Consider the following 15,358-nt stretch of genomic DNA (forward strand, 5'->3'; position numbering starts at 1 on the left):
CGACTGGCTATTCCCCCATCTCTCCCTCTCTCCCCAGGCCTCCCTGTTCCCTGAGACACAATACTGAAATTAGACCCATTAATAATCCTGCAGTGGCCTCTGAGTGTTCAAATGAAAGGAAGAGTTGAACGTCTCTCACGTTGAATCAAAAGCTAGAAATGATTAAGCTTAGTAAGGAAGGCATGTCAAAAGCTGAGATAAGCCAAAAGCTAGGCCTCCTTTTTGCACCAAACAGCCAAATGGCAAATGCAAAGAAAAAGTTCTTGAAGGAAATCAGAAGTGCTACTCCAGTGAACACACAAATGATAAGAAAGTGAAATAGTCTTATTGCTGATGTGGAGAAAGTTTGAGTGGTCTGGACAGAAGGCCAAACCAGCCCCAACATTCCCTTAAACCAAAGCCTCCTCCAGAGCAAGGTCCTAACTCTCTTCAATTCTGTGAAGGCTGAGAGGTGAGGAAGCTAGCAGAGGTGGGTTCATGAGGTTTAAGGAGAGAAGACGTCTCCGTAACATTACAAGTGCCAGGTGAGGTTACAAGTGCTGTCATAGAAGCTGCAGCAAGTTCTCCAGAAATTCCAGCTAAGATCATCTATGAAGGCGTCTCCACAATAGGCTTTCAATGTAGTAAAATCTTGCAGAGGAAGGAGATGCCATCCAGGACTTTCATAGCTGGAGAGGAAAAGTCAATGCCCAGCTTCAAAGCTTCAAAGGACAGGCTGACTCTTTTGTCAGGGGCGAAAGGTGAATTTCATTGGCACCCAACGCTCACTGACCATTCTGAAAATCCGAGGGCCCTGAGCAATTATGCCTACTAACTCTACTCTGCCCATGCTCTATCAGTGGAACAGCAAAGGCTGGATGGCAGTCCATCTGTTTACAACATGGCTTACTGAATGTAGTAAGCCCATTGCTGAGACCTTCTGCTCAGAAAAAAAGATTCCTTTCAAAATATGACTGCTCACTGAAAGTGCCCCTGGTCCCCCAAGGGCTCTGGTGGAGATGGACAATGAGAATAATGTTGTTTTCATACTGCCATCACAAAATCCATTCTCGCAGCCCATGAGTCAAGCAGTCATTTCAACTTTCCAGTCTTATTATTTAAGAAATTCACTTCGTAAGGCATAGCTGCCATGGATAGTGATTTCTCTGATGGATCTGGGCAAAATGAAATGAAACCTTCTGGGAAGGATTCCTGTTCTAGAGGCCATTAAGAACATTTGTGATTCATGGGGAGAGGTCAGAATATCAACACAAACAGGAGTTTGGAAGAAGTTGATGCCAGCCCTCGTGGAGGACTTTGGGGGTTCAAGACTTCAGTGGGGGAAATCCCTGCAGATGTGGTGGAAACAGTGGGGGAACTAGTGTTAGAGGTGGGGCCTGAAGATGGGGCTGAGCTGCTGCAATCTCAGGGTCAGACTTGATCCGATGAGGAGATGCTTCTCGTGGATGAGCAAAGAAGTGGTTTCTTGAGAGGGGATCCACTCCTGGTGAAGATGCTGTAAAGGCTGCTGGAATGACAACAAAGGATTTGGAATATTAAACACGCTTAGGTGATACAGCAGCAGCAGGATTTGAGAAGTTCTCCTGTGGGTCAAATGCTATCAAAGAGCATCACATGCTACAGAGAAATCGCTCATGAAAGGAAGAGTGGACGGATGTGGCAAGCGTCATTATTGTTTTATTCTAAGAGGTTGCCGTGGCCGCCCCAGCCTTCAGCGGCCACCACCCCGAACAGTCAGCAGCCGTCAACATCGAGGGGAGACCTTCCACCAGCAAAAAGATCACAACTCCCTGAAACCTCAGATGATGGTTAGCATTTTCTAGCAATAAAGTATTTCATAATGAAGGCATATACATTGTGTTTTTTAGACACATATTAGGGAAACCAGAACAGTAGACTCACTTCATTGCCATATCTGCTTTGTTGTGGGGTATCTGGAACTGAACCTGCAATCCCTCTGAGGTGTGCCTGTATGTAGATACAATGGAATGTTATTTAGCCATAAAAAGGAATGAAACTGACACATGATACAACATGGCTGAACCTTGAAGACTTTACACTAAGTGAAATAAGCTGAACCCAGGAGGGCAAATATTTTACGATTCCACTTACAGGAGGGTATGTAGAGCAGTCAAATTCATAGGCAGAAGTAGAATGGAGGATACCAGGGGCTGGGAAGAGGGCAGCGGGGGAAGGAGGAGATCTTGTTTAATGGGTATAGAGTTTCTCTTTGGTATGACAGAAAGTTCTGGACATAGACAGTGGTGATGGCTACATAACACTGTGAATGTACTTAATGCCACTGAATTCCACACTTACTCGACCTCTGGAGACAATTCTAAATGTGCACACTCTCAGAGCAGAGGGACAGCCGTGAGTACGACAGACGAGTTCTGCCAAGATGCAGGCGTACCAGCTGTCTCTTGACCTCCCCACCTGTGTCTGGCCTGGAAAAGTATCAAAGAGCTTCTGCTGGGTTCGTCACTCTGCCTTTTGAGCCTCATCCCTATGGGGTGCTATACCCTATACTGTGTCCCCACTACACCAGGACCTGCCCTCAAGGCCCTACTGTGGTCAGGAGTCAGCATCCACATCACAGGAGAAAACAGAGCAAACCCTGTCTTCAAGTCTTCTCAGGAAATTAGTAAGTCTACAAAAGTATTTATATCAACCTTTTCCATTCACATTGATGTCATGACAGCAGAGCTCATGGCAGGCCTGGTAGAACCAGTACAAGAGGCATATTTACAACTTTCACCGACACCCTGCTTCTGTCCCTGGTCCGACGGCCAGCCTTGCGCTGGTTTCAAGCCCCAGACCTGCGATGCTCTGCTTGGTACTCTCATTAATTTTAAAATCCTCTGAACTAAGTAAAAGGCATGGGGCTACATACATATCCGGGGTGAGGACTTCTCAACCCCACTCAGCACCATGTGCAGACCCAGCTATGGAGAGCCATCCTCAAAGCCGCAGCATGGGTCTGCTTCTGAACGAGGGTCTCCCAGCTCTGTGAGCAAGAGGGCAGCTCTGAGCACCCTCGGGGGCAGGGCAGGGTGGTGTGAGGCCTGGCGGCCGGCCTGGCAGGCTCCATGCCTTTACAGACAAACTGACAGCACCAAGGAGAAATAAAGAGTGCCTCAACTTAACATAAGAGGAATTCTTTAAAAAACAAATTTAGGGGCGCCTGGGTGGCTCAGTCGTTGAGCGTCTGCCTTCGGCTCAGGTCACGGTCCCAGGGTCCTGGGATCGAACCCCGCGTCGGGCTCCCTGCTCCGCGGGAAGCCTGCTTCTCCCTCTGCCACTTGTGTTCCTGCTCTCACTATCTCTCTCTGTCAAATAAATAAAATCTTTAAAAATAAATAAATAAATTTAAAAATACATGTGCCATTTTACTGCCTTTGTTTCTGATTTTAAATTCACAAGAGACCCCAAACACTGCCAAGCACATGCTTTTATTCATACTTTGTTAGAACTCTTATGTCTCCTTGACCTTCACATGAGAAACAGAAATATTAGAAAGGCTAAGCCATACCTTAAAACTGGCCATAAGTACTTTTCCTATGATATATGCTCAAAACATGCATTTATCATGTGTTTCTCCCTGAAGGGAGTTTTCATGAGGACTCTTGCTATCCCTATAGCACTTCATAATTAAAGGAAATAAAGTATCTTTCTTCATCACATCCATCTACTAATTAGCTAAACTACACAAAATTCATGCTTTGGCCCAGTTCTGTGTCTCTCTACGCTGCAGATCCCATCTTTGGCAGGAAAAGACCCTGCACTCTAGAGGCAGCACAAGCTAATTACACTAGTTTATCTCCCGTCACCTTATCAAATACCCAAAAAGAAAATACCATGCTAGAAAAAGTACAAACACACAACACCCTCAATTTTATTCGCCCGTAGTCAGACCTACAGAACCGCAGCACACAGATGGACTGATTTCTGCACCATGAATTGCAAGCTGCCTCTTCTAACAGCTCTCTGCTCCGATGAGCGGGCAGTGTTCCACAATCTGCCGGCTCCTGAGATCCAGCCCCATGCCTTCCTCCGCGCTTGTGGCTTCAGCCTTAGCCATAAACCACACGTTGCCTATAAAATCGACTTCAGAGAAAAATGAAGTTCTTCTAACATGCCCCACAGCAGACACAGGTTATAAATGTATACGAGGCCGCCACCGCAGGGGCCGTCAGCACCTTCCTTCACTGGAGAGGGTGCCCAGAGCCCGAGCACTCGCAGCATCACCATGAGGGAAGCAGCACAAGAAAGGAGCAAACGTGCTCCCTGATGCGACTTTACGGGGTGACTTGGATGGAACTTCTGGCTCTCACGTGCACGGTGTCTGTGAGAAATGAAGTGTGTCCCGTGCGCTCTGTCAGCGGCCCAGGCGCAGCTGAGAAGGATTTACGTGCTGCAGGGACCCTGGGACACACCAGCAGACGTTATTTGAAGGACTTCACCCAACGGCATGGGCTCTCGTCTAGGAGGCCCTTTTCATGATATTTCTTATAAGAAAAGCGGGACTTCTGAGTGTATAGTCAAGTGCCCAGAACAACATAACGAGAGTTTTTTCTACCCACCAAGTATCTGCATTATAATATAAGGCTTCCTAATACCAAGTTTATAACATTTCAGAAAAGAGTAGTTGTGTACATTGATAACTCTTCTGGCTTTCTTTATTCAAAAATAAAACAGGCACAAAAAAATAGAACCAAAATGTCCAACGTCACCTGAAATAGCAGGTTCACCAAAAGGTTTAAAGGTAAACTTGAATTTTAGGGTATTAATTATAATTACTAGAGAGAGAATGAATTGTTTTTCAAAACATGTATCTCAGGAAAATGCTGACCAACGGGGCAGGTGGTTATTTCATCCCCTTTGTGCAGGGGAACCCACTCTACTGAGCAGCAGAAGCCACTCGAAGACGGCCCTCTTCCAGGTACAGGACATGGGCCTTTCCAGAAGGATGGATTCTTCCTCAGGCTGCCCCTTGGCCAGGCTAACCAGCCACCCACAGGTACTTTCCCTTCCAGGAGGAAGTTGTGTGGATACATATGCATTCACATCCCTCTCGAGTCACTCACATTCTACCATCTATAACACATGGCGCACGGTGATGGTTTCAGAACACAAAGTGGGGGCTTGGGGGAGGGGAAGGGACACACCGAGTGCCCCTATGCATCACGCTCCAGGGCACGGAGGTCCTCCAGGAGCTCCTGGGCCACGGTCTGCAGGTGCGGGTTGCGGCTCTTGGCCATTGCCAGGATGAGCTGCCGGGGCAAGGAGCTGCAGAACTCGGAGGCCAACCTGGAGAAGACTTCTGGCTCCAGGACCACAGACTGGACGAGTCGCAGTGCATGAAGACACACCTCTGCGTCCGGGTCTGGGAGAGAGAGGGAACGCTTCTGGTTAGAACGAGACTCTATAGAAACAGAGGCAAAGTCTATCCCTCAAGAGCTCTTGGCCTTTCTGAACGACAGGTCTGACCATTCAGTAACTACCAGCTGACTGAGAAACAGTGTCACTTCTTGAGGCAAAAGCTTAGCTCATAAGAGTGACACAACAAACCTCAATGACCACTGATTTAGTGACATCCATCTTCAAATACTACTCACAATCATAATTTTAAGATGCTGAATGAAAAATATGAGAGGGCCTTTCATGTTTTTTTCCAACTCTGTCCACATAAGATTGTTTTAAGAGGTATTACTCCATTTGTACTCCAAGTGCATCAACGCCTCAGAGGACACATACAGGTATGGCAGCTCTTCGGGGCCCCCGGGCTCCCCAGAGTCATAGGCTGCAGGATGCACAGTGTTACCATGTCCCTGAGGAATCCTCTCTAGAGTTACAGAACCTGGTACCCTGCACGCACTGTAGCACCACTGAAACACAGCTAGACGCAAATAGCCCAACGCAAAGCTACATTCTTAACTAGGAGGGATCCAACTCTCATTACTACTTACTCTTCCCTACTGGGAAACTTTAGTATGCCATCGATCCACTTCTTGATTGAATGTCGTAATTGGAACCAGGCTCAAAATCAGTACCTCTTTCTTAGCACTACACTTAAACCTTTTAAGAAGTGAGTACGATTGCAAGAGCAGACTAAGTAAGTCCTCAGTGAGAACTGCCACACACTAAGCCTGCCCAGAGGCTCCTGCTGTTAACCCAGGGCCCCCAGGGCCCAGTGAAGACCGTTGTACTCTATCCAGGAGGGAGGGCAGGACATCCTGGGCCTGGATCGTTAGAGTCCTCCTACTTTGGGGGAGGAGGGGGCAACTTTCCCCAGTATGGGCCTGCCAAAGACCTGGTGCAGACTGTGGCTGCCACCAGGAGGAGGACAGGGTCGCTGGGAAGGCCCCACCACCCAGATAAAGATGGACAGGAGCTGAACCAAACACCAGAGAACTCCCTTTGTCCTCCAGCATCAGCCCAGCAAACTTCCAGCAGCCAATAAGAGCAGTCTGCAGCTGGGAAAGGAGCAAAAGGAAGGAAGGAGACCCCCTGAACAAAGACGCAAAGGGAAGGCCAACAGCTAAGGGTGGAACAGGGCACTGAGGAAGACACTCGGGCAGCTCAGCCCTCACCCTCACTGAGCGCAAGGAAAAGAGAGGCATTTGAAGCCTAATGGTACACAGAAGGCAAGCACAGCAGCAACAAAACCCACACCCATCTCATCCCGCACTGACAGCCCAGCAGAAGAGGAGGCATAGCCATGTCCACAAGTACACACCAGTTACCTCATTCTCTGCTGCAGAGGCTGGTACACTATGGCCCAGAGACCAAATGTAGCCCGGGAAACATTTCTGTACAGGCTGTAAGCCAAAAGTGATTTTTATATTTTAAAGGGATAGTTTTTAAAAAAGAGAGAGGGGGGAGAAGAATATGCAGCAGAAACCATATATGGCCCGGCCCTAAAGATATTTACTATCCAGCCCATTACAGAAAAAGTTTGCTCTATTGCCCTGCACACGATGTCTAACATTCAATCAGAAATTACGACAAAGCCAGGGAAACAAAAGGCCCACAGTGGAGTGATGAAGTAATCAACAGAGCCAGACTCGGAGATGACCCAGCTACAGGAACAACTAGAAAAGGAATCTGAACTAAATAGGATGAAGAGATGGGAAAACACTGATGTAGGGTTCCTACAGTACATCTGAAGCAGGACAGTACTATTTAAAGATTAATTAAAGGCTGTATTGTAAACCCTAGGGCAAATCATAAAAACGTTTTTAAAATGTAAATGATAAGCTAACAGTATCAATAAAACAGAATATTAAAATAATCCAACAAACAAAAAAAGAGGAAAAAAGAAATGGAGATATTTTTGTATTTCTTTCTATATACATTAAATGAAAACAGTATAACCACACTGATTAGAAAACAGAGAATGCATAAAACAGCAAAACTTCACTATACATTGCCCACAAGACACCCAAGATAAAGACAAAGGTTAAAAGTAAAAACAAATCTTTAAAATACGCCAAACAAACACTAGTTAAAAGGGGGCTACAGAGCGTATATTATTACCCAACAAAGTAGACTTCAGAACAAGAAGTGTTACCAGGACTACGGAGCAACACTGCCTAATGACAGAGAGGTCAGCACAGCAAGAAGACGTAACAGTCTCAACTACGTATGTACTGAATAACACAGCTTCAAAAGACCAAGGCAAAATACGATAGAATTCTACGGGCAAATCGATTCACAACTAGAGTTGAAAACTTTAATGTTATTTCCATTCCTGATTTTAAAAAGTAAGGAAAGAAAATCAGTAAAAACACAGAACCCATGAACAACACAAACTAACTGAGTTTAGCAAGGTCAGCATACAATGATCAATTGTATCCACATTTCAGTAAGGATACATTGGAAACAGAATGTGAATTATGTAAGACTGATGAATCACAGACCTGTACCTCTGAAACAAATAATACATTATATGTTAAAAAAAAAGAAGATAGCAGGAAGGGAAAAATGAAGCGGGGGAAATCGGAGGGGGATATGAACCATGAGGGACGATGGACTCTGAGAAACAAACTGAGGGTTCTAGAGGGGAGGGGGGTGGGGGGATGGGTTAGCCTGGTGATGGGTATTAAAGAGGGCACGTTCTGCGTGAAGCACTGGGTGTTATGCACAAACAATGAATCATGGAACAGTACATCACAAACTAATGATGTAATGTATGGTGATTAACATAACATAATAAAATACTATTTAAAAAATATTTAAATATTTTCTATTTAAATAAATTCTTTATTAAGAAAAAAAAGATTATCATTTACAATAGCACCAAAAACATAAAACATTTAGGTATAAATCTTATAAAATATGTGCAAGATTTGTATGCTGAAAACCATAAAACACTGATGTGAGAAAGTAAAGACAACCTATGTAAATTGAGAGATACAACATGTTTATGGACCAGAAGACCCAATATTGTTATGGGAGGTCAATCTACCTAGTGATCTACATACTCAGTACAATCCCAATCAAAGTCCCATAAGCTTGTTTGTAGAAATCAACAAACTAATTCTCAAATTTATTTGGAAAAGTGAAGGAACTAGGACAGCCAAAACAATTTAGAAAAACAGTGAAGGACTCAGAGTACTTGATTTCAAAACTTATAGTTATCAAGACTGTGATACTGGTGAAGGGACAATCATAGAGATAAATGAAACAGGATTAGAGAACACTGGAACAGACCACAGTTTTGTAAAATCTCAACCAACATACAAATGCATTTTATATTTTTTTTAGAAATGCATTTTAATCGAAAAAATAATAGCCTTTTCAGGTTGCCTGGCTGGATCCGTCAGTGGAGAGTGGGAATCTTGATCTTGGGATTGTGAGTTAAAGCCCCACGCTGGGCACAGAGATTACTTAAATTAATTGATTTAAAAAAAAAGATTCCTCAGGGCGCCTGGGTGGCTCAGTCAGTTAAGTGTCCAACTCTTAGTTTTGGCTCAGGTCATGATTTCATGGGTGGTGAGACAGAGCCACGTGTCAGGCTCCACACTCAGCGGGGAGTCTGCTTGAAGATTCCCTCTGCCCCTCTCCCCACATGCTCTCACTCTCCCTCTCTCTAAAATAAATAAATTGTAAAAAAAAAAAAAAAAAAATTCCTCAAGTAACTCATGGCTGCCTTAATGTTGATAATTAATCAAAAACTAAATACAACCTTATCTTGACAAATAGCCAGAACTTCAAGATCCAGTACGCCCTACTTCCAGCAAACAGAAAGAAATGCCTTAGAAACTTACATGATCTCTACCCCTGCCCCTCTCTCCACAAACTTAAAAGTATATAATCAGTCACTCCTCACCAACCCCAGTGCAACTCTTTTAGCCTATGGTCCCATCCCAGTGCTATAACAAAAGTACCTTTTTGCACCATAAAAAATTTAATTTAAAAAATAATAGCCTTTTCAAAAATTGGTGCTGGAAAAATTGAACACCCATACGTAAAAACAGAGAACTTGAATCCATACCTTGCCTCACATAAAAAAACTTACGTGAAAATTAATAATAGATTTAAATGTAAAACCTAAAACACCAAGAACTTGTAGAAGAAAACAAGAGAAAATCTTTGTAACCTTGAGCTCGGTAAGAATTTCTTAAGATATAAAACCAAAAGCACAATCCACAAAAAAAAAAAAGTGAATAAGCTCTATCAAAATTAAAGACATCTGCACTTCAAAAGACATAGTTAGGAAATGAAAAGACAAACCAGTAGGCCAGGAGAAAATACTTGTAAAACATGTAACAGGTTTATAAAAAAAAAAACCAACTGAATACAGAATATAAACTCAAAAATACTCAACAACAAAACAACCCAATAAACATTGTCAAAATACTGGAAAAGACAGATCTTTTCACGTGCTTACTTCCCATTTATGTCTCTTCTTTGGTTAGATGTATTTTCAAATATTTTATTCACAGTGTCTTTGCTCATAGTTGCCAAAATCTGGAAATAACCCAAACATCTTTCAACTGATGAACAGATCTAAAGAGACCATGGTATCTCCACAGAGTAAAAACATAAACAGCAATAAAAGAAATTAACAGCTGATACACACAAAAACATGATGAATCTCGAATTACGCTGAGAAACAAGCTGGACTTTAAAATCTATACACATCATGATTGTTTATATATGCCATTCTGGAACTGTCAAAACCACAGGAAGAGAAATGAGAGCTGCGGTTGCCAGGGCCTGGGGGTGAGGAGCGGAGGACCACGAAGTGGCACAGAGAATATTCTGCAGTGATGAGACTGTCCTGTGTCTTGATTATGGCAGTGGTTACACGGTAATATATGCGTATGTCCCAACTCAGAGAACTCAGTACTAGTAAGTGGATTTCACTCTATGTAAAATTTTAACTCAATAAGGCTGACCTTTAAAAAAGGAAACAATTACATCTCGGACCCTCTTCCTTATTCCCTGCCCCTAAGCAATTGCTCTTTCCCTCGAGGACTGGTTATTTTCTAAAGAATCTCTGGAGCAGGGACACTAGGCACAATTGAAGATGGAGGCTCTCTCTGGAAAACACATGAATTATGTGAAAACACACCCATAAATTCTAAGACACTCCCTCTTCCCTACTCTGTTTCCAGAGTTTGTAGGCCTCTGCCCTACAGACAGGAGACTAGGTAAGTCCTCTCCAGCCAATCTGAACGACCTAAGAGAAAACACCTAACGGTGCTGACCTGTGGGTTCACAGGGAATGGCTGAGCTAGCTCTCACTGCAGTCAATCAAGTTCCCAAGCCTCACCCACATGCTAGGGCTTCCAATCAGCATAAATCCCTCCCATTGTGTTTTCTAATGTAGGTAACATACAGTGTTATGTTAGCTTCAGGTGTACAATATAGTGATCCAACACCTCTTTACATTACTCAGTATTCATCACGATATGTGTACTCTTTAATCACCATCGCCTATCACACCCATTTGCCCCACCCACTTCCCCTCTGTAGCTCCATCCACATCACTGCAAATAGCAAGACTTCATTCTTTTTGGTGGCTGAGTAATATTTCATTATACATGCATTTAATTATGTACATATATATACATACACCACACATCTTCTTTATTCATTCATCAGTCAATGGACACTTGGGCTGCTTCCATAGTTCGGCTATTATAAATAATGCAGCTTATAAACACAGGGATTCCCCATATCCCTTTGAGTTAGTGTTTTTGTATTTTGGGGGTAAATATCTAGTACTGCAATTACTGGATCATAGGGTAGTTCTATTTTTAACCTTTTGAGGAACCTCCATACTGTTTTCCAGAGTGGCTGCACCAGTCTGCATTTCCACAAACAGTGCATGAGGGTTCCCCTTTCTCCACATCCTCACCAACACCTGCTGTTTCTTGTGTTATTGATTTTAGCCATTCTGACAGGTGTGAGGTGGTATCTCATTGTGGTTTTGACTTGTATTTCCCAGATGAGTGATGTTAAGCATCTTTTCATGTGTCTTTTAGCAATTTGAATGTCTTCTTTGGAGAACTCTCTGTTCATGTCTTCTGGCCATTTTTTTAATTGGATTACTTGGGTTTTGGGTGTTGAATTGTATCAATTCTTTATGTATTTTGGATACTAACCCTTCACCTGATATGTCATCTGCAAATGTCTTCTCCCATTCTGTAGGTTGTCTTTTGGTTTTATTGCTTCCTTGGCTGTGCAGAAGTTTTTTATCTTGATGAAGTCCCAATAATTTATTTTTGCTTTTATTTCCCTTGCTTCAGGAGATATATCTAGAAAAATGTTGCCATGGCTGATGTCAGAGAAAGTACTGCATGTGCTCTCCTCTAGGATTTCTATGTTTTCAGGTCTCACATTTAGGTCTTTAATATATCTTCTATTTTTGTGTGTGGTGTAGGAAAGTGGTCCAGTTTCATTCTTTTGCATGTAGCTGTCCACTTTTCCCAACACCACTTGTTAAAGAAACTTTTTTCCCATTGCATATTCTTTTTTTCCTTTAAATTTTTTATTGTTACGTTAATCACCATACATCACATCATTAGTTTTTGATGTAGTGCTACATGATTCATTGTTTGTGCATAACACCCAGTGCTCCACGCAGAACGTGCCCTCCCCAATACCCATCACCAGGCTAACCCATCCCCACACCCCCCCTCCCCTCTAGAACCCTCAGTCTGTTTTTCAGAGTCCATCGTCTCTCATGGTTCGTCTCCCCCTCCGATTTACTCCCCTTCATTCTTCCCCTCCTGCTATCTTCTTCTTCTTCTTCTTTTTTAACATATAATGTATTATTTGTTTCAGAGGTACAGGTCTGTGATTCAACAGTCGTGCACAATTCACAGCGCTCACCATAGCACATACCCTCCCCAATGTCTATCACCCAGCCACCCCATCCCTCCCACCCCCCACCACTCCAGCAACACTCAGTTTGTTTCCTGAGATTAAGAATGCCTCATATCAGTGAGGTCATATGATACATGTCTTTCTCTGATTGACTTATTTCACTCAGCATAACACCCTCCAGTTCCATCCATGTCGTTGCAAATGGCAAGATCTCATTCCTTTTGATGGCATAATAGTCCATTGTGTATATATACCACATCTTCTTTATCCATTCATCTGTCGATGGACATCTCGGCTCTTTCCAGTTTGGCTATTGTGGACATTGCTGCTATAAACATCGGGGTGCACGTACCCCTTCGGATTCCTACATTTGTGTCTTTGGGGTAAATACCCAGTAATGCAATTGCATATTCTTTCCTCCTTTGTCAAAGATTAATTTACCATATAATTGTGGGTTTATTTCTGGGCTTTCTGTAAGTTTATTTCTGTTCTGTTGGTCTATGTGTCTGTTTTTGTGCCAGTACCACACTATTTTGATAACTACAGCTCTGTAATAGAACTTGAAGTCTGGAATTGTGGTACTTCCATTTTTTTTTTCTTTTTCAGGATTGCTTTGGCTATTCGGGGACTTTCATGTTTCCATACAAATTTTAGGACTGTTCATTCTAGTTCTGTGAAAAATGCTATTGGTATTCTGATAGGGATTGCATTAAATCTGTAGATTGCTTTGGGTATACAGGCATTTTAACAATATCTGTTCTGATCATGAGCATGGAATGTCTTTCCATTTCTTTGTGTCACCTTCAATTTCTTTCATCAGTGTTTTATAGTTTTCAGAGTACAGATCTTTCACCTCTTTGGTTACGTTTATTCCTAGGTATTTTATTACTTTTGGTACAATTGTAAATGGGATTGTTTTCATAATTTCACTTTCTGCTGCTTCATTATTAGTGTACAGAAATGCAACATATTTCTCTTTGTTGATTTTTTGTATCCTGTGACTTCACTGAATTCATTTATCAGTTCTAGTAGTTTTTTGGTAGAGTCTTCAGGGTTTTCTATACACAGTATCATGTCATCTGCAAATAGTGAAAGTTTTCCTAATCTTCCTTACCAATTTGCATGACTTTTATTTCCTTTTGTTGTCTGATTGCTGTGGGTAGGACCTCCAGTACTATGTTAAATAAAAGAGATGAAAGTACACATCCTTGTCTTGACCTTGACCTCAGGGGAAAAGCTCTCAGTTTTTCCCCACTGAATATGATGTTCACTGTGGGTTTTTCATATATGACCTTTATTATGTTAAGGTATGTTCTCTCTAGACCTACTTTGTTGAGGGTTTCTATCATGAATGGGTGTTATACTATACATCTCACCCTTAAACATGAGAAGACAATGCCCATCACCAGACCCCTGAGAAAAAGGTGGTCACCATTTTCAACAGAAACCAAAGGAGGGAAAAGAAAAGACTGTGCAATGAGAAGAAAATTTTTAAAAAATATTAATACCTTCCTCAAGGAGATAAAAAGAAGTTATATCATCCATTAAGCAAGAACGAGATGTTATATTTTTTAATTCCAAAAAAAAGGCAGTTAGAAATTAAATGCACGATAGAGATGAAGACCTCAAAGAGAAGGATGGAAAGTAAAGTTGAGGAAATCTCTCAAAAGTGGGGCTAAAAAAAAACAAAGAGATGGAGAATAGAAGAAAAAGGGGACTAGAATAGGAGGCTCAACATCCAAATAACAGTCCAGAGAGAGAAAACTGAGGAAATCACTTGATAATGATTCAATGATTCAAAATAATTGAAAAAAGATTACTAGAACTAAAAGACATAAGTTTCCAAACTGAAAGGGGCCCTTTTCATTTCCACCAAAATTAATAAAATATACATGTAATACACCAGGCATATCAGCATAAAATTTCCACTCAAAATATGAAACAAAAAGATTCTATAAGCTTCTAGAGGGAAAAACAGATCACATACAAAAAGTCAGGAATCAAAACTGCTCAACATTGGACATGAGAAGATAAAGTAATAATGTCTTCAAAATTCAGAAATAAAAAATAATTCTAACCTGGGATTCTATACTCAGCCAAACTATGACTATTATAGGTGAGGGTAAAATAAAGACAATCCAAACACATAATATCTCAAAAGTTTTGTCTCCCACACACCCATTCTCTGGAGACCTGACAGGACTTGTTCCACCTAAACAAGGAAGTATACCAAGAGAGAAGACGACATGGGATGCACAGACAGTATCAGGAAGCCCAACACACACGGTAAAAAGAATCAGCTTGGTAGGGAATACAGACTAAGAGAAAGGTAATCAGCTTATTTACCAAAACTGTACAGGAGGAAAATAACACGGAACTTAGGTCTGTTCGGGCCACAGATTAGCAAATTCTGAGCTATAACTACTCAATTTATCTTTTAAAACAGTCATGAAAAACTTATTACTTGAGACAGAGAACATTCCTATAGATGGCTCAATTGTGGGTTGGGAGATGAGTGAATCAAACAGAGTGAGAAAAGGCATTCACCTGACTCCAACACAAAAACAATGTAGATATGAAGATTATCTGACAGGCGTTCTTAAGCAGCCAATATAAGAATTATTCAATGAGCAACTGCAACCTGCTGGAAGCAAATGAAAAAAAAAAAAAAGCCTCAGCAAAGAAATCAAAGATATAAAGAAGAACAAAGGGGAAACATTAGAACTGAAAAATACAATGACTGAAATTAAACTTGACAGAGAAAGAATGGGAGGGACAGAGGAAAGATCAGTGACCTGGAAGACAGGACCATAGAAATTACCCAATCTGAGTAACAGAGAGAAAAAAGACTGAGAAAAAATAAACAGAGCCCCTGGGTCCAAAAGGGCTGTAAAGAAGAGCTAACATTCATATCATTGTAGGGCTGGAAAATACTCTAAGAAACAATGGCTTAGATTTTACCCTATTTGGCAGAACACAAACCTACGGATCCAAAAAGCTGAGCAAACTCAAATTG

General features: G+C 41.9%; 1 protein-coding gene across 1 annotated transcript in view; it reads right to left on the reverse strand.

Annotated features, from left to right (window-relative positions):
* Positions 1-4,631: 4,631 nt before the first annotated feature.
* LOC113916743 (heat shock transcription factor 2 binding protein) overlaps positions 4,632-15,358 on the reverse strand; it is a 98,265-nt gene continuing 87,538 nt past the window's right edge. Inside the window, exon 9 of the mRNA XM_027583609.2 lies at positions 4,632-5,386. Coding sequence (XP_027439410.1) covers positions 5,178-5,386 — 209 coding nt within the window. The 3' untranslated portion in view covers positions 4,632-5,177. The remainder of the gene's footprint in view (positions 5,387-15,358) is intronic.

This window comes from Zalophus californianus, chromosome 1 (assembly GCF_009762305.2).
Source record: "Zalophus californianus isolate mZalCal1 chromosome 1, mZalCal1.pri.v2, whole genome shotgun sequence".
NCBI lineage: Eukaryota > Metazoa > Chordata > Mammalia > Carnivora > Otariidae > Zalophus > Zalophus californianus.